This window comes from Amphibalanus amphitrite, unplaced genomic scaffold, assembly GCF_019059575.1.
Source record: "Amphibalanus amphitrite isolate SeventyFive unplaced genomic scaffold, NRLGWU_Aamphi_draft 000292F_arrow, whole genome shotgun sequence".
Lineage (NCBI taxonomy): Eukaryota > Metazoa > Arthropoda > Thecostraca > Balanomorpha > Balanidae > Amphibalanus > Amphibalanus amphitrite.
In genome coordinates this window covers 405,155-426,967 of record NW_024881787.1, presented here as the reverse complement: position 1 = coordinate 426,967, position 21,813 = coordinate 405,155, and the positions used below count along the sequence as shown (strand labels likewise).

Here is a 21,813-nt window from a genome sequence, read left to right as displayed (position 1 = left end):
CGTACCGCCGTGTTGACCTCCCGGTCGAACTGGGCCTTCTGCAGCTTGAACGCCTTGGTGTTGTCCTCGATCTTGGTGTCGGTACTGTACTTGACGTCCATGGCGGCGCGCTCGCACTCGGCCTCCTGGAGGCACACACAGACAGACAGACAGATGTCACCAGCACGGCGCGGCCAGCTAAATTACAACTGCACTCGGTGTAGCCCGCCCAGCGCGGCGCCGCCGGTCCGGCTGCCAGAGTCCCCCACCCACCCACCCTGCCGGTGTCCCCCACCCACCCACCCTGCCGGTGTCCCCCACCCACCCACCCTGCCGGTGTCCCCCACCCACCCGTCCGGCTGCTGGAGTCCCCCACGCACCCACCTGGAGCTGCCGGAGTCCCCCACCCGCCCTGCCGGTGTCCCCCACCCGCCGGTCCGGCTGCCGGTGTCCCCCACCCACCCTGCCGGTGTCCCCCACCAACCCTGCCGGAGTCCCCCACCCACCCGGATGCCGGCATCCCGCTGCGCCATGGCCACGCCGGTGTTGGCGTCTCTCTTGACGGCGGCCGTCTGCGTGCGACCCAGCGACGAGAGGTACTCCACCGAGTCGTACACGTCCTTGATGGTGAAACTGAGGATCTCCACACCCATGCGTCCGACGTCCGGGGCGGCCACCTCGCGCACCAGGGCGGCGAACTGGTCCCGGTCCTTGAATATCTCCTCCACGGTCAGCGTTCCTGAGGTCAGAGAACAGCAGCGGTCAGAGGACAGCGGTCAGAGGACAGCAGTCAGTCAGAGGACAGCGGCCAGGGGACAGCGGTCAGAGGACAGCGGTCAGAGGACAGCGGTCAGAGGACAGCGGTCAGAGGACAGCGGTCAGAGGACAGCGGTCAGAGGACAGCGGTCAGAGGACAGCGGTCAGAGGACAGCGGTCAGTCAGAGGACAGGAGTCAGTCAGAGGACAGGAGTCAGAGGACAGCGGTCAGAGGACAGCAGTCAGTCAGAGGACAGCGGTCAGAGGACAGCGGTCAGAGGACAGCGGTCAGAGGACAGCGGTCAGAGGACAGCGGTCAGAGGACAGCCGTCAAAGGACAGCGGTCAGAGGACAGCAGTCAGTCAGAGGACAGCGGTCAGAGGACAGGAGTCAGTCAGAGGACAGCGGTCAGAGGACAGGAGTCAGTCAGAGGACAGCGGTCAGTCAGAGGACAGCAGTCAGTCAGAGGACAGCAGTCAGTCAGAGGACAGCGGTCAGAGGACAGCAGTCAGAGGACAGAGACAAGAGGACAGTGGTCAGAGGACAGCGGTCAGAGGACAGCGGTCAGAGGACAGAGACAAGAGGACAGTGGTCAGAGGACAGCGGTCAGAGGACAGCGGTCAGAGGACAGAGACAAGAGGACAGTGGTCAGAGGACAGCGGTCAGAGGACAGCGGTCAGAGGACAGCGGTCAGAGGACAGCGGTCAGAGGACAGCGGTCAGTCAGAGGACAGCGGTCAGAGGACAGGAGTCAGTCAGAGGACAGGAGTCAGAGGACAGCGGTCAGAGGACAGGAGTCAGTCAGAGGACAGCGGTCAGTCAGAGGACATCAGTCAGTCAGAGGACAGCAGTCAGTCAGAGGACAGCGGTCAGAGGACAGCAGTCAATCAGAGGACAGCGGTCAGAGGACAGCGGTCAGAGGACAGCGGTCAGAGGACAGCCGTCAAAGGACAGCGGTCAGAGCACAGCAGTCAGCGTTCCTGAGGTCAGAGGACAGCAGTCAGCGTTCCTGAGGTCAGAGGACAGCGGTCAGAGGACAGAGGACAGAGGACAGCGGTCAGAGGACAGAGGACAGAGGACAGCGGTCAGAGGGCAGAGACAAGAGGACAGTGGTCAGACAGCGGTCAGAGGACAGCGGTCAGAGGACAGCGGTCAGAGGACAGGAGTCAGTCAGAGGACAGCGGTCAGAGGACAGCCGTCAAAGGACAGCGGTCAGAGGACAGGGGTCAGAGGACAGCAGTCAGCGTTCCTGAGGTCAGAGGACAGCGGTCAGAGGACAGCGGTCAGAGGACAGCAGTCAGCGTTCCTGAGGTCAGAGGACAGCGGTCAGAGGACAGCGGTCAGAGGACAGCGGTCAGAGGACAGCGGTCAGAGGACAGCGGTCAGAGGACAGCGGTCAGAGGACAGCGGTCAGAGGACAGCGGTTAGACAGAGGACAGCAGTCAGAGGACAGCGGTCAGGGGACAGCGGTCGGAGGACAGAGGACAGCAATCAGAGGACAGACACAAGAGGATAGCGGCCAGACGACAGAGGCAAGAGGACAGTGGTCAGAGGACAGTGGTCAGAGGACAGTGGTCAGAGGGCAGAGACAAGGGTACAGCTTGAATAAACCTGATCGAGTCATATTAATATCTGGTTGTCCTCAGCTCTTCCCACCCCCATTCCAGCAGCCAAGGATGGCCCGCAGGAATCCCTCGAGCGTCTGCAGTATGGTGACTAACTAGCTGCCCCTCCCCACCCCACCCGGCCCCTGCAGTTACCGAGGATGGCCCGCAGGTGTCCCTCGAGCGTCTGTAGTATGGTGACTATCTAGCTGCCCCCTCCCCACCCCACCCGGCCCCTGCAGGTACCGAGGATGGCCCGCAGGTGTCCCTCGAGCGTCTGCAGTATGGTGACTAACTAGCTGCCCCTCCCCACCCCACCCGGCCCCTGCAGTTACCGAGGATGGCCCGCAGGTGTCCCTCGAGCGTCTGCAGTATGGTGACTAACTAGCTGCCCCCTCCCCACCCCACCCGGCCCCTGCAGTTACCGAGGATGGCCCGCAGGTGTCCCTCGAGCGTCTGCAGTATGGCGACTAACTAGCTGCCCCTCCCCACCCCGCCCGGCCCCTGCAGTTACCGAGGATGGCCCGCAGGTGTCCCTCGAGCGTCTGTAGTATGGCGACTAACTAGCTGCCCCTCCCCACCCCGCCCGGCCCCTGCAGTTACCGAGGATGGCCCGCAGGTGTCCCTCGAGCGTCTGTAGTATGGCGACTAACTAGCTGCCCCTCCCCACCCCACCCGGCCCCTGCAGTTACCGAGGATGGCCCGCAGGTGTCCCTCGAGCGTCTGCAGTATGGCGACTAACTAGCTGCCCCTCCCCACCCCACCCGGCCCCTGCAGTTACCGAGGATGGCCCGCAGGTGTCCCTCGAGCGTCTGCAGTATGGTGACTAACTAGCTACCCCCTCCCCACCCCACCCGGCCCCTGCAGTTACCGAGGATGGCCCGCAGGTGTCCCTCGAGCGTCTGCAGTATGGCGACTAACTAGCTGCCCCCTCCCCACCCCACCCGGCCCCTGCAGTTACCGAGGATGGCCCGCAGGTGTCCCTCGAGCGTCTGCAGTATGGTGACTAACTAGCTGCCCCTCCCCACCCCACCCGGCCCCTGCAGTTACCGAGGATGGCCCGCAGGTGTCCCTCGAGCGTCTGCAGTATGGTGACTAACTAGCTGCCCCCTCCCCACCCCACCCGGCCCCTGCAGGTACCGAGGATGGCCCGCAGGTGTCCCTCGAGCGTCTGCAGTATGGTGACTAACTAGCTACCCCCTCCCCACCCCACCCGGCCCCTGCAGTTACCGAGGATGGCCCGCAGGTGTCCCTCGAGCGTCTGCAGTATGGTGACTAACTAGCTGCCCCCTCCCCACCCCACCCGGCCCCTGCAGTTACCGAGGATGGCCCGCAGGTGTCCCTCGAGCGTCTGCAGTATGGTAAGCTCGATGTCCTCCACCGACTTTCCGAGGAACTGTTCGGAGGCCGTCTTCAGGATGTCGTCCTGTTTGATGATCTTGCACTGGGCCACGGCGTTGACGGTGAGCGGCACGCCCTGCGCCGTCTCCACGCGCTCACACATCGGGTTCAGCGTCATCGTCTGCCGCGCAGAGAGAGAGAGAGAGAGAGAGAGAGAGAGAGAGAGAGAGAGAGAGAGAGAGAGAGAGAGAGAGAGAGAGAGAGAGAGAGAGAGAGAGAGAGAGAGAGAGAGAGAGAGAGAGAGAGAGAGAGAGAGAGAGAGAGAGAGAGAGAGAGAGAGAGAGAGAGAGAGAGAGAGGAGAGAGAGAGAGAGAGAGAGAGAGAGAGAGAGAGAGAGAGAGAGAGAGAGAGAGAGAGAGAGAGAGAGAGAGAGAGAGAGAGAGAGAGAGAGAGAGAGAGAGAGAGAGAGAGAGAGAGAGAGAGAGAGAGAGAGACAGACGGGGACGGTCAGCGGGGGGTCACCGCCTCCCGACAGACACGACAGACCAGGCCCAGCCGAGCACAGACACTGCACTGAGTGACTGCACGAGCCCTACCTCGAGGCTGAGTGACTGGACGTCGGTGACGGCCCACCAGGCCCAGGCCCAGCCGCCGACGATGGTCCGCTTCTGTTGGGAGCCGCACCACCCTCCTGCGGACCGGGCGCAGGGCGGCGTCAGCGGACCTCCCTCCCCAGACCGCCGGCGCTAGCACCCACCGGACCGGGCGCAGGGCGGCGTCAGCGGACCGCTCGCCCTTCCCCCTCCCCAGACAGCCGGCGCTAGCACCCGCCCGACTTGCCGTACGGAGGCACCACCAGAATCGCCTGCTCTCCATATCTGGTGCGTGCCTGCCAAATTCCGACCCGTAAAAACAGCCAACTACACATGGGTGGAGCCTTTCCAGGGAAGCTGGTGGGGCAAAAAGTCATCAAACCTACAATGTCCAATTGTTAAAGGGACTATCCCACCTTCTAAAATGTTGTTAAAACCAGTTAAATTGTGCCCGACTTTATAGATTGGATGACCAGGAACACGGTTCTGGCATTTATTTTTCACTTAACATCTTAGGCTTCCCATATTCCAAACGCAAACTTTCAAATATGTGACGTCACAGCCCAAAATTACCCCCTTCCCCAGGCCACATTACTGTCATAAAGCTGATTCTTTTTATTCTGTAGGCACCACAAGAAAGTTCAGACCAAGTTTTAAGCGATTTTTCAACGAACAAACCCATTTAAATCAGAATGACTAAACGAGGTGACGTCACACTAACGGTCGCTCCATGTTGAAGATAGGGCCTTGCACAAGGCCCATTTTCAAATGAAGGGAACGAATTTCTTCAACACCAAGAGGCCGCGGGGGTTGCAACCTAGATAGATAGTGGTTTCTGAACCTCGCCGCAAACTTGGCTATCTCAACTCAAACCCCATGTTAAAGGTGGGATAGTCCCTTTAAGTTGATAATGTGCAACAATGAATCAATTATTTTCATTACATAGATAATATGTTGCATTACACATGTATTTCAAAGTCCCTCGATGCAAAAAAAGATTGGTTTGCTAAGCACCAAATCAGTTAAAGTTGGTGGGGCAAAATGTTTATTGGTGGGGCAAAATGGCAAGTTGGTTAGACAGCCCCCCCCCCCCCCGTCAACTGAATAGGAAGCTCCGCCCCGCAACTATTGGCTGCGTAACACAACCCGGTGATCATGCAATATAGCTGCAGTGTAATAAAAACGAGCGCTCTGCATTGATTGTGGCAGACTGAGAAAAGCATACCTGAAACTATGAGGGCTTCATTTGGCCCAACAGTGTGGATATTCCCCATGACGGCTGCTTTAAACAAAACACCTGAAACAAAGTACATTGTTAACCAGCCAGAAATGCATTACTGACATTAATTAGTAAAAGCTGTCACATAAATCCTCAGGCAGACATGGATGAAACTTTGGCATAAGCACTGCCTGCACTGGGGTCCCAAACGGCCAAGGGGGCCTCCGCCCTCCATGCAAGCGGGGGCCTCCAATAGTCGCAGTAGCACTAATTTACGAACTGCAACCAAAACACGCGAAGAAGGCCGAAATGCCTATGCATTACCCACGCCGGCCGAGGCGGGGGGTGGGTACCGCCCCCCCCCCTAGGTTTTCTTTCGCGATAGCTCCGAACACGCTGGCGATAGAGAGCTGAAACTTGGCGACCTGACCTTTGATTCAAGCCGCATCTTTTAACCCCTACCGCATTTTCGGGTCAGGTCAGGTCATTGCTGACCTATGACGTCATAAGTGAACTCTGCACGGTCTTCAGATGTCGCAACTTCGCAACGCCCTCACTGCCAGAGTAGCTTTCACAGGGAAATGAAACTTGCAGGATCTAGTATCCATTACGAGTCTCACAACTTGTATATCTCGGATTTTTCCTAAAGGTCATATCGACACCTTTTTTTAAAACCCACATCTGCTCTCCCGTGAATTTCCGGGAGGCACGAAAGATCTCCTTTTAAAAGTGTCCAATCGTCCGATCCTGATCAAATATGTGTGTTCGTAGGCCTGTTCTGGTATTGCTTTATCTGCCAAGACAGACAAACTTGAGAAAAATCGAGTGATTGTACCTTTTTTGAAGGTCTCTAACCAACTTCTCTGAAATTCACCGGAGAACAAATGTGGGGTTTAAAAAAAAGGTGTCGATATGAGGTCAGGTCATTTTCGTGACCTCACCATTATAAGTCAACGGGAAAAAAATAAAAACTGCTATTTTGGCACCGGGAACGATCTCCAACTATCCCAAGCACACAGAATCGTGATTTCATGCACTCCTTGCAAGGTTTGAGGCGTCATTTTTGCAATGTTGACGTTGCGTGACGTCCTTTATGACGTCAATAGGGTCATATTAGTTTTTCGTCAATAGCTCCCGCTCAAATTGAGCTAGCGAGTCGGAAAAGGCACTAATGACACCAAGTATCCCACAGTCAGGAGCCCAGTCTGAGCTTTCAAGACTTCTTCGTAGTCGCGCAATGGCCCTATAAAACCGTTAAATAGGTTCTAGCAGTGGCCAAAAGCTATTGCCGACAGAGGGTCAATCTAGAAAAAATTGAAAAGGCGGCTGTTACAGGCCCCTACAGATCGGTTGGGCGCTTTTAAGGCCTGTCCTGTCGTGTATTCAGAGGGCCTTTATGTAGCCTAGAGGGCCCCCCGTCAAGCGATTAGGGGCTCTTTATAATGTGCACAGAGGGCCCCGTCAAAGAATCAGGGACCCCTTCATGAGTTTAGAGGGCCCTCTCGTGTACTCAGGGCTTTTCTGTAACTCATAAGGCCCTTGTCAAGCGTACAGAGGCCCTTTAGGCGCTTGGGGCCCTTTTATCGCTCAGAGAAGCCTGTCAGGCGTTCAGGGGACCCTTTAAATGCTCAGAGTTTTCTTGTAGTTCAGAGGGCCTATTCATGCGCTCAGAGGGCCTTGTGTATTCAGAGTTCAGACGACCTTTCTGTAGCTCAGGTGACCCCATCAAGTGTTCAGGGGACCCCTTCATGTGCTCAGAGGCTCTTTCTGTAGCTAAGAGGGTCCCCGTCAAGCGTTCAGACTCCGAGCCAGGAAAAGCGACCCGACTCTGCAGACGGCTCCATCTTCTATCCCCAAAAAGATAATGTGACACTAACACTTGTCCCGTTCTAAAAGCAAAATTTCTTATAGAAAAATAATCGATTTCAAATTGTGCAGGGTAAGTACCTACAGTCGTGTACAGGTTGATGGTCCGCTACTCTTTATCCACCGGGTTCCTATGGCTCAGCATTGGCAGCAGCAGCCTGGTACCGGAAGGCTGTGCCGCATGACCCGAGAGTCAAGCGGCACAGGCTACCCACACTGTATGACACCGGCTCGGGCCGCTTGTTAGAGCGATTTGACCGGACGCTGCGTTACACCGGCTGGGGGGAGGGGGGGGGTAAGGGTCAGGCCTGTCGATTTGGCTCGGCTCGGTGGATGAGGCGGGCTGGAGAGTGTGGTGTGGGGCGGGGGTGATGTGGGGAGGGAGGGAGCGGACCTAGGGCTGGGTGTGTACTGTGTGTGGTCACTTGTTTTAGAGATATTCACAAAACCCCAGAGGGGGGGGGGGTCAACCACCCATCTCCCAAGTGGGGTGCGGAACCATCCATCTCCCAAGGTCTCCTCATGAATTGCAGCAAAGAAAGAAAACAGGTCAGTCACCAAATAATCTTTCTGAAAAATGAACAAAACGCAAAGCCTCCTACCGAGAAATAAATATCCAGCATGCGAAGCGTTTCGAACCGGGTCCCTCACTACCGGTCAGTTTGACAGTCGAGCACTCCTACGCTGAGCTACACCAGATGGTGGCTACGGCCGGGGCTAAGTCTGGCCGGGCGGGCGGCGGGGCCGGGAGGTCGGCGGCAAAGCCAATTAATGTTTTTGTGGGTTCGGGTGCCGGTCACTCTAGCTTGGTGGAATGATGATGGATCATTGGCGAAACTCACAGCGTGGAGTTCCGGTTCGAGCCTCATCAGTGCTCCGGCTGCTTTTCCGAGTTAGGATGGTTTGATTGCTGTTAGTGGTTGCGAGCCATTTATACGGGTTTATACATGCCAATTGATTGTTTGGTTGATTGATTGAATGATTCATTCAATACGTGCCGACATTTAGCATACGAATTGACATGAAGCATCAATCTACCATTTGCATAAACGTATTGCCTAAATATCATGCATAGGCACAAGACCTATGGTTCCCTCGATACCGTGCCAAATCATGTATTGCACAATGCACAAGTTAAGTAAATTATATTCGCTGGGTCTTCCGTGCATTGTGCTTAGCAAAAACAGCAATAAAATTGTTAAGCGACGCAAAATGTGCAATGCAGCAAGTGGCCACATACACCCGACCAGCCCACACAGCCGCTATCTGGGTTCAGAAGTGGCCAATACCCTAATTTTCGACAAATTTTAAAGCGTGATTTTCTCACATTTTCTGGTCGTAAATTGATCAGACTGTATAAAATATCATCCAGAAAAAATATTACTCATTCTGGCACAGATTGATGGGCTCCCAAAGTACACCGTTTTGTTTTGCTCCGTGAGACCGAACTTGTGCTGCGACTTTCATGTAAATGTTGACGAGTCTCCTGGGGCATTCCACGATAGATCGTACCACTTTTTTCCAATTTGACACCCTCATCTCTCGGAATTTGACGAGAATCGGTCTCAGGGGTAATCGGGGGCTCTGAATCCACCTGTAACAGTTTCAGGCTTATCAGATAAATATTTTTTTAGTTATCGATATCTCAAGAACAAAGCAAGATAGCGACAAGCGGTAAACGGCACAGGGTACACATGGATAAGGTCTACAATTTTTACTCAGGTCATTTTCAGGTCAGGTCAAAGATGACGTCACAGGGGTAAAAAGAAAGTCTAAATGGCGGCACTACATATACCGGGTGGCCCAGAAAAAACGTTCCCAACTTTAAATCAATATTTCTCAGAAAGTGATAAAGATACAACATTGAAACTTCGAATAGTCAATGCGGCACACATTTTCAGTAAATGGTGTGATTTTCATGTTGTTCAGTAAATTACATTTTAAACGGTTCGTGTTTCAAGCATGCCATGTAAAAATTACTTTTTTGCTCCGATGTTTACCAAAGAATGTGAGTGAACTGGTCACTTTCACCCCGCGGCACCGCGGCCTAGAGCCATGACTTCTACTGGCAGCTATAGTAGTCTCATTAATGGTTCGGGTCTCAGGATGACACATTCCCTCAGGCAACCACGATGGCTCTGTGCCAGCGGCATCGGAAGAAGTTTCCAGTTTTCTAACCATCTTGTGGCTCAAATGCTTTCCTGGCTGACATTCCTGGGAAAAGGTAGCTTTTTAACCATTTTTTTTTTGTCATCTGCTGGCAATGTTGTTTTTTTATAAGCTATTCTGTGGTCTTCTGGCACAGGAACCAGTCTGCTTTAGTTTGTTTTCCTTATCCGGTCGATTTACTGTTTGATCTACTGAAAGGAGGGTAATCAGCAGTAATCCATGCACCATGCCACTCCTGCTCGAGACATGATTTGGTGATGAAACGAATGGCATCCATGAGCACCATTTTGGCTCAGTATTTGAATATTTGGCAGTTGGCACATAAGTGAGACAAAAATATTTAAGATAAGAACATACATGTTGGTTTCATTCACGTGCTCTATCTTTTATTCTTTTTTTATAACATGGGACGTCTAACCCAATCATCACTATAGTTTGATATCGGCAAAAAAAGCAAAAACGTCTTACTTAATTCAACTCAAGATTGCCAGCTTGAAAATGATGGTATAGTATTATAATTTGGCATACCAATGCGCAAAGAAATGACGCAAACTTGATGAGAATTTTGGCTCGTTATTTGTACTCGACTTTGATATATAGGCCTCCAAAGTTCGGAACGTTTTTTCTGGGCCACCCGGTATGTATATGAAGTTTTTCTCGAATAACTTTTGATCCCAGCTAGGAACACACTAATAGCATCATCGCGATCCTCTCGTCGATCCGCATCGAAACATGCGTATGTTGACCTCGAAAGGTCAAGGTCAAAAGTTGACCTTAGGTCACGTGACTTTAAGGTCATCATATATATCATTCGATGGGCCTTGACGAGCTGAACACAATGGGCTTATCCGCGCGGCTGTATCTCAAACCTGTAAGGAGTTATTAGCAAAAAACATTTGGTGACCTTTAATGACGTCACATGACCCAAGAGCAACGTCACAGTTGACCAACAGCAAAAAAGGTCTCAAGGTAGTCAAAGTTAGTCGCGTATGGAGTCACTCATGGTATATTAGGCAATTCCGACACGTTTTAGTGTAAAAATAAGGGAGCTGATTTTTCCCCAATTGACTTATAATGGGGTGGTCAAGAATGAAGAAATTGACCTGACCTCAGGTCATCGGTATCGAAATTCAAAACGAACTGGCACTAGGCGAAAGCAAACGGATTGGTGCCTCTTCTACGTCTCTTTCTTTATTAGATCAAAAGGTACGGCCAAAAACGGAAAATTATTGTGTGTTCAATGCGTGACCTCGGAACCTTTCAGCGGGTCACTGATACAAAGCTGCACCAGTACCATCAATAATAGCCTAACTCAACATGATTCAAAAGTATTTGAACCGGTCAGATGCATTTCGGTGGTAGCCGATATTTCTGTCATTGACTTACAAAGGACAGGTCAAAAAATGACCTGATCTCAGGGCAATGCAGGCTGAAAGCCACTTTTTTATTGTCGCATATGAATGACAATTGATAAGGCTTTAATCGTCATCAGACAAAATTGCGACTTTCGGTTGGGAAAATATCAAGGTCACTCTTCGAAAAAAAGATCAAGATGTCACGTGATCAAAATTTTCAAAAATCGAAAATCCGAGATAGCCAAAACGTTTGCTGGTTGATTGCGAGTTGCATGGGTGGAGAATGTTTGAAAAAGTTACCCCGGCCGGCGACCGAAAGTCAGAAAGACGATGATGCACAAATATTTGTCAACGCAACGGTTATCAACAAACCCCTATTCTGTGGCATGGAACAATGGATGTCTGCCGTTACGAGTTATCCAATGTTTTATTTGCAGTGATTTAGCTCGAATTTTTGAATGGACCGATTGACAGAGCCGGGGGCCCACGCTAAGCAGAGCTTGTTGCGTAGGTAGACCCCGAACCCTACCGTCCGATCGCGCAATTCCGGGTAACGGGATAATTTAGATGCCAAAGTTTAACGTGCCCTTCAAAGCCGGACACGGGCTGTCCCACTCAACTGACTTCAACTGGCTGAGGCTGCTCCCACCAACCGCAGACCATCACCGTCAGGAGTCTCAAATATCGAGCGCCGGAGCGACTCGAACCCGGGCTCTCGGGAGTCCGTTGCCTCTACCAACTGAGCTACGGGACAGGCTTATGTTATGAACTTTGAGAAAAGTCGTTGGAGAACGCTAAAATCAGAGAAATTTGGATTTAATTATCCATGGTGATTTTATGATTGAGCTTGCCTAAAACTTGACCAGATTTCTCTGATCACGTTTGTCCCTCTTTCAAACGTCGTTCCGCTTTTCGCCTCGTAGCCCAGAAGCCGAGTTAGAAGGAGCGTGAAACGCCGACCGCTCGACTCAACGTGTTAGGTACGATAGAGCCACCACCCTGGCGCGGGTTAAGTTGGAGGAGCCTTGAACCCCAGCCCCCAACAGCTCGTCCTTCTATCTCACTGATATTACCCTCGTCCTCTCTTGTGATGATATTGCAGTGCCATCTTACGATAACGGCCCTTAAATATGATTTAGGTTTGTTAGATGAAACTTGTCGGGCTGCGCAATGAAAAAAAATGAGAGCATAGAAGCTCCAAAATGAAAATAAAGTAAATTTTAAAAAAACCTTTCAAGGTAGATAAGAATAATGAGAGACACTTATAGGTGGCAGTTTTTCGCATGGAGATAGCTTTTAGGATTTACAAAAGTGGACAAAGTTACCCCGGCCGCGCCGGGGTAGGCTGAAAGTTACCCCGGCCACGGCCGGGGTGGCCGGGGCAGGTTCTCCACCCATGGCGAGTTGAACCATATAAAGTTTTTACCATAGAAAACCAATAGTTTCTGAGTTATAAGCCGCCAAACATAGGGTTGCAGCGTGACCTCCAGGACTTGCCTGAGGCTATATCTCGGAAACCGTTGTTCGAAGAAAAATATCCTTGGCACAGCTGGCTTCCCCGCCCATAACAACCCACTAGACCAATTTTAAGCAAAAAATAAAATATGCGGGTGTAAATTTTAAGTTTTTTTGGTCGATCTATCGTGGAATGCCCCAGAGGGCCTGTTAGAGGCCTGAGAGGGGCCATTTCAGGCCTGAGAGGGCCCATTTGATGCCTGTGTGGGCCCACTTCAGGCCTGAAGGGGTCCATTTCAGGCCCTAAAGGGCATGTTTGAGGTCTGAGAGGGCCCATTGCAGGCCTGAGAAGGGTCATTTCAGGCCTGAAGGGGCCATTTCAAGCTTGAGAGGGCCCATTTCATCAGTGTTCTAAAATTGGATATTGGTTGAGTGTGCCGGTGAAGAAGAAAAAATCCTAGGATGAGAAAAAAGAAAGTAAATAACTGAAGTATTTCTGCAAAATGGTGTAATGCTAATTTTTATGTCAACTGATAAACCAGGATTTTAGGTCAGAAACTTTACAGGGTGTGGAACAAAAGGATGTGGGTGCATCAACTGTCAGGTGACATGTGAACTGGCTGTTGGGGATACATGAAACTCTTATCAGAGATGAAGTTAAGTCGGTCAATCGGTCATTCATATTTTAGAGATGAAAATATTTTCCCAATGAGGTGTGATTTGCCATCAAAAAGTCTGAAAAATGGAACACTGCATTTCATGCCCTAAAGGACCCGTTTGAGGCCAGAGAGGGCTTATTTGAGGCCTCATTCAGGCATAAGAGGCACCATTTCAGACCTGAGAGGGCCAAGTTATGTTTTGAGGGGGCCCTTTTTCGACATGATAGGGACCATTTCCGGGCTGAGAAGGCCCAAAAGTTGGATTAGCCAATTAACGGCTGGAGTGGGCGGGGCGATGACCATATATGGTCATAAAATCAGACTACTTCATCTTTTCAATGAATCCTAGCATTCAAATGAAAAAATAGGGCATAAGAATGCTTTTTAACCACACAAGGCCTACACTCACTCGATGCATAATTAACTGGCGGCTCTAAATCGCAGAATTACAATGCAAGGTCAAACAGTGATTGGCAAATATGGCGGATTAAAACAGGCATGCCAAAAAATGTAAGCAGTATTGTGGTTTAAAAATGTAATTATTTTTTATGTTTTTTTCTAATTGTGGTTAAGTTACCTTTTTAAAATTAAATATTTTTGCTTATTGTAATTAAAGGGACCCTCCCACCTTCAAAAAAGTTTATGAATTGGCATGAAAGTGATGTCGCTCGGTTCAGAAAGAGCGAAAACGAATATCTACCAAATTTCACCGAAAAATATTCACCGGTTTTCAAGATATTAGACTTTTACTTTTGTTTACTTTTTGGGATCTCCGCTGTTTCTAGCGACTTTATTTTAGAAGTGCGGCGTTTGCGGCAGATGTTGCGCGCAAATAGCATATACCACCGCGTGCTACAAAACGTTTTAGTCAAACTTAATGACGGACGTTCGAAAGCCTGATGACGTCATCAGATTCCCGTAATGGTTAAGAGATAGGGACCAAGCTGGTCCCACCCTGCAAGTAAAGGGAAGAAATTTCTTGAATACCATAAAGCTGCGGGGGTTGCGACCAGGATAAATGGTGGTTTCTGAGCCTGGCCGCAAACTTGGCTATCTCAACTCAAAACTAATGTTAAGGTGGGAGGGTCCCTTTAAATTAAATCTTTTAACAATTTTCTTTCAAAACACCAATCCATTTATAGAATGGCCAGCTGATTGTGACGCCCAGAACCTGCAGAAAAGCCGTTTTCCTATCGCCATTTTTGAGTCAATTCGCCGAATTTAATCAAATCACGCTAATTCAGTATTTCTGTATTTAAGCAAATCACCAACAGGCTTGGCCCAATGACAGGTGAAGTCATATAAGTATATCACACACCAAACACACTATAAAAATAATGATCTGTTCCAAGTACAGAAGACTATAGAAGTAAAAGTAAAAGTACCTATAGTGTAAAAAAAGACTATAAAGGCAGAGTGTAAATGACTATGAAGGCATAACAGATAAATAGTACCTACTATAGAAGTACATACGATATACATAAACATTAAAACACTGTATAAGATACTGAAAGTACTGAATATCTACCATATCTACCTACCTAAAAATAAAGCATTAATGATGTATGATGTGCACAAGATAAAAAGCTTAAAACATCACAAGCTAATTTTTACACGACAGGAGGAAGGGTTGACACATACAGCACGCTCTGCCTCTTCAACTGACCAAGTGAATTGAAAAATAAGTCTGCTGTTTCAACAGACCCTAGAAAGTGGTTGACAGTGCGTGGGATGCGCGAGAACAAGCCGGATGATACAGTGTTCACTCAAGCAAACGGCGGACTAAACAATGCTCTGTTCATGGGTCTGGCTTGTCTGATTGGTACCGGTACCGGTCTGATCGGTAATTCCTAGTGAAAAATGGAAGCCTTTTCTCTCCGAAGTGGACCCCATACCGCTAGTACGTACGGGCTTGTTCTACCATTTTTCACCCTTAGTAGCGGGGGCTGCATTTATGACCATATATTGGACGACAGTGAAAACAGGGCGCCTGGGGCGATTTGATCAAGGTTCGTGAAATTCACACGAGACGTTTAGCATGTAGAAGGCCCACAGAGGGGGAGAAGTTCCAAATGTCACGTGACTAATATGCCCTCCGATGCCCTGTTTTCACAGGCGACCCATATATGATCATTAATAGTCCATTTATTGACCAATCAATTTTTTGATATTCGCCTTGTAGGTAGTTACTAGTTTCCCCGACTGGAAAAAATGCACGCTTTCGTCGAGAACTCGAGCGTAGTTGGGCGTTTGCGCCGAAAATTTTCGGCGTACTTCGGCGTAAATCGACGGCTTGCGCCGAAATTTTCGGCGTACTTCGGCGTAAATCGCGAAAAAAACCGTCAGGCACCAACCCCCCCTCGGCCGGCGAGGATTAAATGTCTTCGGGAGTTAAACATCTTACATATCACTTATCTTGTCTCGTGTTCGTCTCAGGGTATTTAAGTCATGTTCAGTGAACCTGATTGTGACTCTCCCACGGCGGGAACAGTTCACCGGTCGAGAGTGAGGTTATGGATTGTCGGATTCCCTAGTTCAGATAACGTATGCTATTGTGTGCGTATTGACCGTTGTGATTCCTGTATTTCCGGCGTGTGGTTTGCGAGCGGACGCTGGCAATCGGTCCCGCGTGGCCTGGTATCTGCCCGATCCCATCGGCCGTGCTTGCACCACGCCTGTTGAAGGCCCCGTCAGGCGTCAGTCACCGGTTGGGCACTACTGCTGATCAGAGCCGGGCAACAAAATAAAGGTTACATTATGGAACATGCCAGTGAGTTTGTGAGTCAGGAGATTTTGTGATAGCGAACGCTGGTGCTCGGTCCCGCATGGCCTGCTGATGTCTATTGTCTGCCCGATCCCGTCGACCGTGCCAACAACCGTCTGTACAGTAGTCACTGGAAGACAGCCACACACACATGCCAGCCCCCCCCCTCGACGAAAAGTGTGTGGCTACAGCCTGCAGCCATCAGTAAGCCTTGAAAATTTTCGGCGCATGAAGCATGGCTTGGTAAAATAATTTCGGCGCATAAACCCTTGCGCCGAAATTTCGGCGCATCACCTCCGCCGAGAACTTCAGCGTAGTGGAGGCATTTTTTCCAGTCGGGCTAGTTTCCCCAACTGAAATAATAAAAATTATGACATTTTCAAACCACGGTGCTGCTTACATTTTTTGGCGCGTCTGTTTCAATCTGCCATATTTGCCAATCACTGTTTGACCTTGTATTGTAACTCTGCGATTTAGAGCTGCCAGTGCATTGTGCACCGAGTGAGTGTAGGCCTTGTCATTGTGTGTGTGGTCAAAAAACATTGTATTGTTATGCCTTATTTTTTCATTTGAATGCTAGGATGCATGGAAAAGATGAAGTCGGATTTTTTACCATATATGGTCATCGCCCCGCCCACTCCAGCTGTTGATGGGCTGATCCAATCTGTGCTTGGCTCCTGCCTCCTCGTAGTTTCCCCAACTTGAACTGAAACCTCCCCCGGCTGAGGGTGAACGTTGACGTTGGGCCGTAAAAGCTCCTGATTTGTGCTTGTCTCAGCTCAAGCTACAAAACTGCTATTCATGTTCAAACCCCATGTTAAAAGTGAACTATTTCCTATATCACGCTTTCTCACCTACCCCTTCCAAAACAATTTCTCCACGGTTTTGTTTATGTCGAGTCCGAGAATCGCGAAATGACACCGCTCAACATGTAAGAAAACCCCCACTAACCAATACGTGTTTGGACTGATGACGTCATCGAAAAATGGGGGATTCGGGAAAATGTGCCACACATGTGTAGCAGCAATAAATTTTCACCACCTTTTGCAGGAACCTGAAATTGGCATCGTTGATTGGCGATCAAAAAACCTCACACGGACAGAGTGGGACGTAACTTTAAAATAATCCAAGAGCAATCTCGCCGATGCTCATGTCTTGTGGTTTGGTCTAATTACGCACAACATGTAAACCAAAAAATCAGGTTAGATAAACAAAAGGCATGGCGGCTTGCGCGGGTGTAGTTCCGTTTATTCAATGCAGGATGTTAATTTTAAATCAAATTCGCCTCTCCTGTTGCAAGCGAACATTTTCAAACACCCCTAAGCGACTGACACCTAGTTCCGGAAATACGAAGTAAGTGCTGCTGCTATAGAAATAAAGACGTCTCTGCTCACGATTTTTTTTTTCTTCAATGGTTCATATCGCTGCGTTGTAAATGTCACCGTAGAAATGGTGTTTGTCAAATTGGAACACTGTAATTTTTGCATTCGGCACGGCCTGGTACAGGGACCCGCAGTTGCAAGGCTATGTAAAGGCGCAGTTGCTACTGTACACATATAGGACGACGGTGAAAACAGGGCGCCTGGGGCGATTTGATCAAGGTCCGTGAAGTTTACACGTGACGTTTAGAATATAGAAGGCCCACAAAGGGGGAGAAGCTCCAAATGTCACGTGACTAATATGCCCTCCGGCGCCCTGTTTTCACCGGCGTCCCACATATATTACCAATTTAGAATTGCGCTATTATTTGCTAAGTGCTGGCCATTGGAGAAAGGAATTGTAGTGCAAAGTATGGAGGAATAACACATGTTTGCTCCTAGGACGTATGTTTTGTATAATTCCTCTTACCGCAACAGATATTCTTCCAAAACTACAATCGTGCTATTTTTCCGCGCCGGTTGCCTCCCCAGAGCCCGTCAGCTTCCTTTCCCGCTACGTGAATGAAAGTCACGTGACTACTACAGGTTTGCGCTCAGTACTAACACACCTAGCCCGAGGGCCGGTCCGTTGCGGGGAGGGGTAGAACGCCAGAGCTCCAGCGCATTGGAGGTGGTGTTGGCCCGTATCATAAAGAGGCAACAATAAGCAGAACTACAATTGCCGCAGCATAAGATTATGATCAAGTTTTCTTTAGATGTATTGATTGACAAGAAATTGCAATGCTCATGGGCGGCGCCACCGGGGGGGACGGGGGGGACAGGTCCCCCGCTATCGAAAGTTAGGGGGGTACAGTACCCCCCTATCGGCGAGGCCCTTTCAATAGTTGATAATAATGCATTATAGAGCTATCCGTCGCATTTAATGCATCGTTGGTTAATCAAGGCAGGTTCTGAATAAAGATTGCTGTTGGGATGCATCGCAAGGGGTCCTGGCCATCTGCAAAAGGTGTGGAGCTGTGATGCCTGTAGTTATAAGGTGATCGGCAGGGCCTCGGGGATCGTGCCCCCTTTTTGGGGCGCCAGGCAGGGTTATTACTTATTACCTCCCCACCCCACTGCCAGACCCCATTGCCGATAAAACCAAGCTCACTGAAATTCCATAGATTTCCGTTACTATATGAAAATTTTCCATTCCTAATTAGTCAAATTCAAGCATGGCAGTTCTACCACAGGAACCATTTGAAATCTATGCCATTTAACCCCAGCACTTGTGGGGAGAAGTGTTCGGATAGATCACAGGCAGGACCAAAAAAGCACGCAGTAGCCCAAGACCTTATAATTGGATATAGCATCGGCTCCCTCTCGTCAAGGGGTTCGATAGCACTCGTTTTTTTTTTTCTGCAAAACTAAGTTCGGTCGGCGGCCGAACGGCTGGGGGTCTTATCGAGCCCCCCATCCCTCCCCTTCTTACGTCAGCGGCTGTGAAAATGCCATTACCAGCGGTTGAAACATGGCAGTTGCTTTTGCATGAGTGCACGAAAGGGTTTTAGGTCCGTGATACGTGAAAGGTTCTACATGAAAATTGAGATACACCAGCTTATCAAATTGTGCTCACTGTGGTGCGCTCGGTTTTACCTTGGCTAGTCTTTGAATTCTGGGGTGAAACAGACCAGTCAAGAAACCTGTTCCATAAGGAGAGACACTAATGCTAAAGAGATGTGGGATGAGGTTTCCAGAGACCTTCATTACCTCCCAAAGGGGGTGCCCCGCCATTTGCCAATCCCTGCTGTAGTTGTTACGATTGGAGGGTGAATATGAGAACGATGCAGGTCGTGCCAGCTCGGTCATGACGAACACAATGGTGCCGACATCACAGCTCTACTGCCATTTTTGACGAAGTTAATCAACAAGCACCGGAATCCTACCCTGGGGCATTTCACCTGCAGAGGTCGCCGGACCTGAGACCCTTTCACTCAATTTTTTCAACGGTGCATGCGCTCGTTTTTCCCGCGAAGCTCTTGGCAAGTAAAATCCATCAGAAAGTGTGATCAAATAACGGCTGGTGACCTTCCATGACCTAGCATGACCTTTTGAGTGACCACCGATGACATGACCACTGACGGCTAGCCATTAGCTTCACCCTGCCCGTTGCATATGGATCAGGTGGTGATGTCATGATTCTGAAATTATATTGCAGTTTTGGCGCACTTGTCAGAGCAGAAGACATTCCCACTTTTCCTCCATGACTATATGATGGTGAAGCCCTGAAGCTGACCAGACGTAAGATCGAAAATTTGAAAGTACGAAACGTAAGAATAGCTGGCACTGCTACTCATACCTAAGCAATTCGTAGCTTGTAGGAAACCAGCTTTGAGTTGGCAAGACTGCAAAATTTGATTTAGAGGCAAGGATGCTTGAAAAGGTGATCGATCCTAGGTGTCCTGGATAAGTTTGGAAACGGGATGCACCATTCGATGTGTTTTGGGCCTTGCCAAGTTTCGCGGCGTTACGTGCCTCGTTTTTTTTTTTTTTTGCATACACGATCAGTATCTACTTTTGGGATTTTCGATTTTCGGTCCCCGTCCCCCCCTATCGAAAACCCGTGGCGCCGCCCCTGGCAATGCTTATCCGATATAATAAAACGGTGCCCAAGGCCTTGGAAGAACTATAAAACATATTCAGCAACGTATAAATTTCTGATACAGGCCATGACCTTTCACCTTGCCTCCGGGGAGGACCGCTCAGGAAGCCACATACCGAACGAATCGAGACCTCGCAGCGCGGCGGCAGAGGAGGTGGATAAACCATCGCCAGATCTTTCGGTTACTTATGTTTCCAGAAGAAGGAGGGGGGGGGGGGGTGGAGGGTGAGGGCTGTTTTCAACCCACTCACCAATCCTTTCCTTATTAACTTATAGCTTACCGAAAAATGCAACACAATGGTGGCCGTCACGAGATGTAGCGAAGAGTGCCGCAGGCACACCGGTTTTGAGTAAACTTTAAGCATTGGAATTCAGGCCAGTGATCCTGAAGCATCATTTTATTTTTGTCGTGCATAAGCTGGGATGACGTGGTTCAAGTTAATTGCGAAGAAACGTTTTAGTTTCAGAACATTTATGAGGCTAGTCGCGCCAAATAGTATACGTTTGTTGCAAAATGTCAAATAGAATGTTGACGTGCTATCCAGATGATGGAATTTATTTGACACAAGAAGTCAAAAAGTGGCATCGTTAGTCATCCTGCATACCTATAAATCGATTCGTCATCTTGGTTCGAGTTCAATAGTTCTTTTCGCGGATGATCGGTTTCGTTTTCTTTTTTTGGGGGGACAGATTAGCCAGTAACCACCTTCCCCAGTCCCCCAAGCAACAATTGTTGACAAATACTGTGATGGCCTAAAAATGCCCTCAATTGTGTTACGTAGGGGAGAATGAGGTAAGTTGAGCCGCTTTTTGTTTTTCGTATGCTACAGGCTAACTTACTGATCATTTTTCTGCGTTTACGGGTTGGACGGACAGAGTGGTGCCATTGGCGCATGTAATGGTGGCCAGAAATGTTTCATACCGCTTATTTTTGTACTGAAAAGGCTACGTCAAAAATGATCTTGCACGTTGCTCATCTTACCCCATGGGCGGGGTAAGCTGAGACACGTCGTGGGGAAAGTTGAGCATGGATAGAAAAAGCGAACCTTTTCTTTTCCCGGGCGCGGCGAAGAGTGGGCTCTTTTATTTACTCAATGGCATAGATACTTATGGCAAAGTTTTTTTCCTCCATCAAAAAGTGACTGTTTTAAGCCTTCCAATAGCTCGTCAATTCTCTATCACGGAAGAAATCATTTTATCCATCGTTTGCCAGATCACCCATTAGGCGTTCTGCCGGCTATCCATAGAATGTTAACCAGCACTTACAGCCCTGCAACATATTGCATAGGCACTATAACTGATACCTAAGTATGCCTAGTTTTCAAATGCTAAAATGAGTGCTAATAAAACCAACACTTCCTAAAAACCACAGAAAAAAAGGTGTAAATTTAAGGAAGTTAACCGAGATCATTTCAAGTAAATGACCTTAACCTGAGTTTCACGTGACCTTGGCACCCACAACAATCAATGAGACAAACATTAGATAGTATATTTCACATGTTGTCACGTTGCTAATCACGAAACGACTATGGAAACACACAGATGTGCGCTGACTTTCAATTGCTATTTTGGCCTGACATGATCTTGAGAAAAATAATCACAGGTTAAAGGTAATTTGGTTCAGGGATTTAAAATTCTCAGACAAGATGCAAAAATTATAAGGGCTATTTAATTTTCCGGGAAGTTGTAAAATTGATTAACTCCAAGGCACCAAAGAATCGTCGCAATCCTTCGCTTTGCCGCGATTTATTGGTGAAAAACAGGGGGCGCGGTCTACTTACCTCTACTTATATGTGTGGTGAGGGCTAATATTCATTTTATCTGTGTTATTAACCCTCGCCCCGTTGGGGGGGCCATTTTGGCCCCCCTGTGGTTTTTCCTGAATAGCAAGAAAACGGCGGCGCGCAGCGCCGACAAATTTTCAGTACCTTCCCGGGCATCAATTTGACACCTTCACACCAAATTTCAAGTCTTAGGTCACCTTAGGTCAGGAGTTATTGAGGTCAAACTGAGGTCATGTTCGAGCAAAAATGA

At 49.2% G+C, this 21,813-nt stretch overlaps 2 protein-coding genes across 11 annotated transcripts in view; one reads left to right on the top strand and one right to left on the bottom strand.

Annotated features, from left to right (window-relative positions):
• LOC122387614 (flotillin-2-like) overlaps positions 1-16,679 on the bottom strand; it is a 29,482-nt gene extending 12,803 nt beyond the window's left edge. For 2 of the 8 annotated variants that reach the window (XR_006257630.1, XM_043377961.1), the window contains exons 1-6: positions 16,373-16,539; positions 5,498-5,569; positions 4,276-4,370; positions 3,659-3,860; positions 486-718; positions 6-125 (exon numbers count right to left, since the gene is read on the bottom strand). Coding sequence is in view for 7 of the 8 variants with exons in the window: in XM_043377961.1 (XP_043233896.1) it covers positions 6-125; positions 486-718; positions 3,659-3,860; positions 4,276-4,370; positions 5,498-5,569; positions 16,373-16,385 (735 nt within the window). In the remaining variant the exon portion in view is untranslated. Of the gene's footprint in view, positions 1-5; positions 126-485; positions 719-2,494; positions 2,523-2,673; positions 2,713-3,658; positions 3,861-4,275; positions 4,371-5,497; positions 5,570-14,536; positions 14,562-16,372; positions 16,540-16,570; positions 16,591-16,613 lie in introns of those variants that run through there. The other 6 variants (XM_043377962.1, XM_043377963.1, XM_043377965.1 and 3 more) reach the window with 6 other exon arrangements.
• Positions 16,680-16,957: 278 nt separating this feature from the next.
• The window catches only part of LOC122387615 (corrinoid adenosyltransferase-like), an 85,680-nt gene continuing 80,824 nt past the window's right edge, over positions 16,958-21,813 (top strand). For 2 of the 3 annotated variants that reach the window (XM_043377969.1, XM_043377970.1), the window contains exon 1: positions 16,958-17,112. In XM_043377969.1, coding sequence (XP_043233904.1) covers positions 16,979-17,112 — 134 coding nt within the window. In that variant the 5' untranslated portion in view covers positions 16,958-16,978. The remainder of the gene's footprint in view (positions 17,113-21,813) is intronic. The other variant, XM_043377968.1, reaches the window with a different exon arrangement.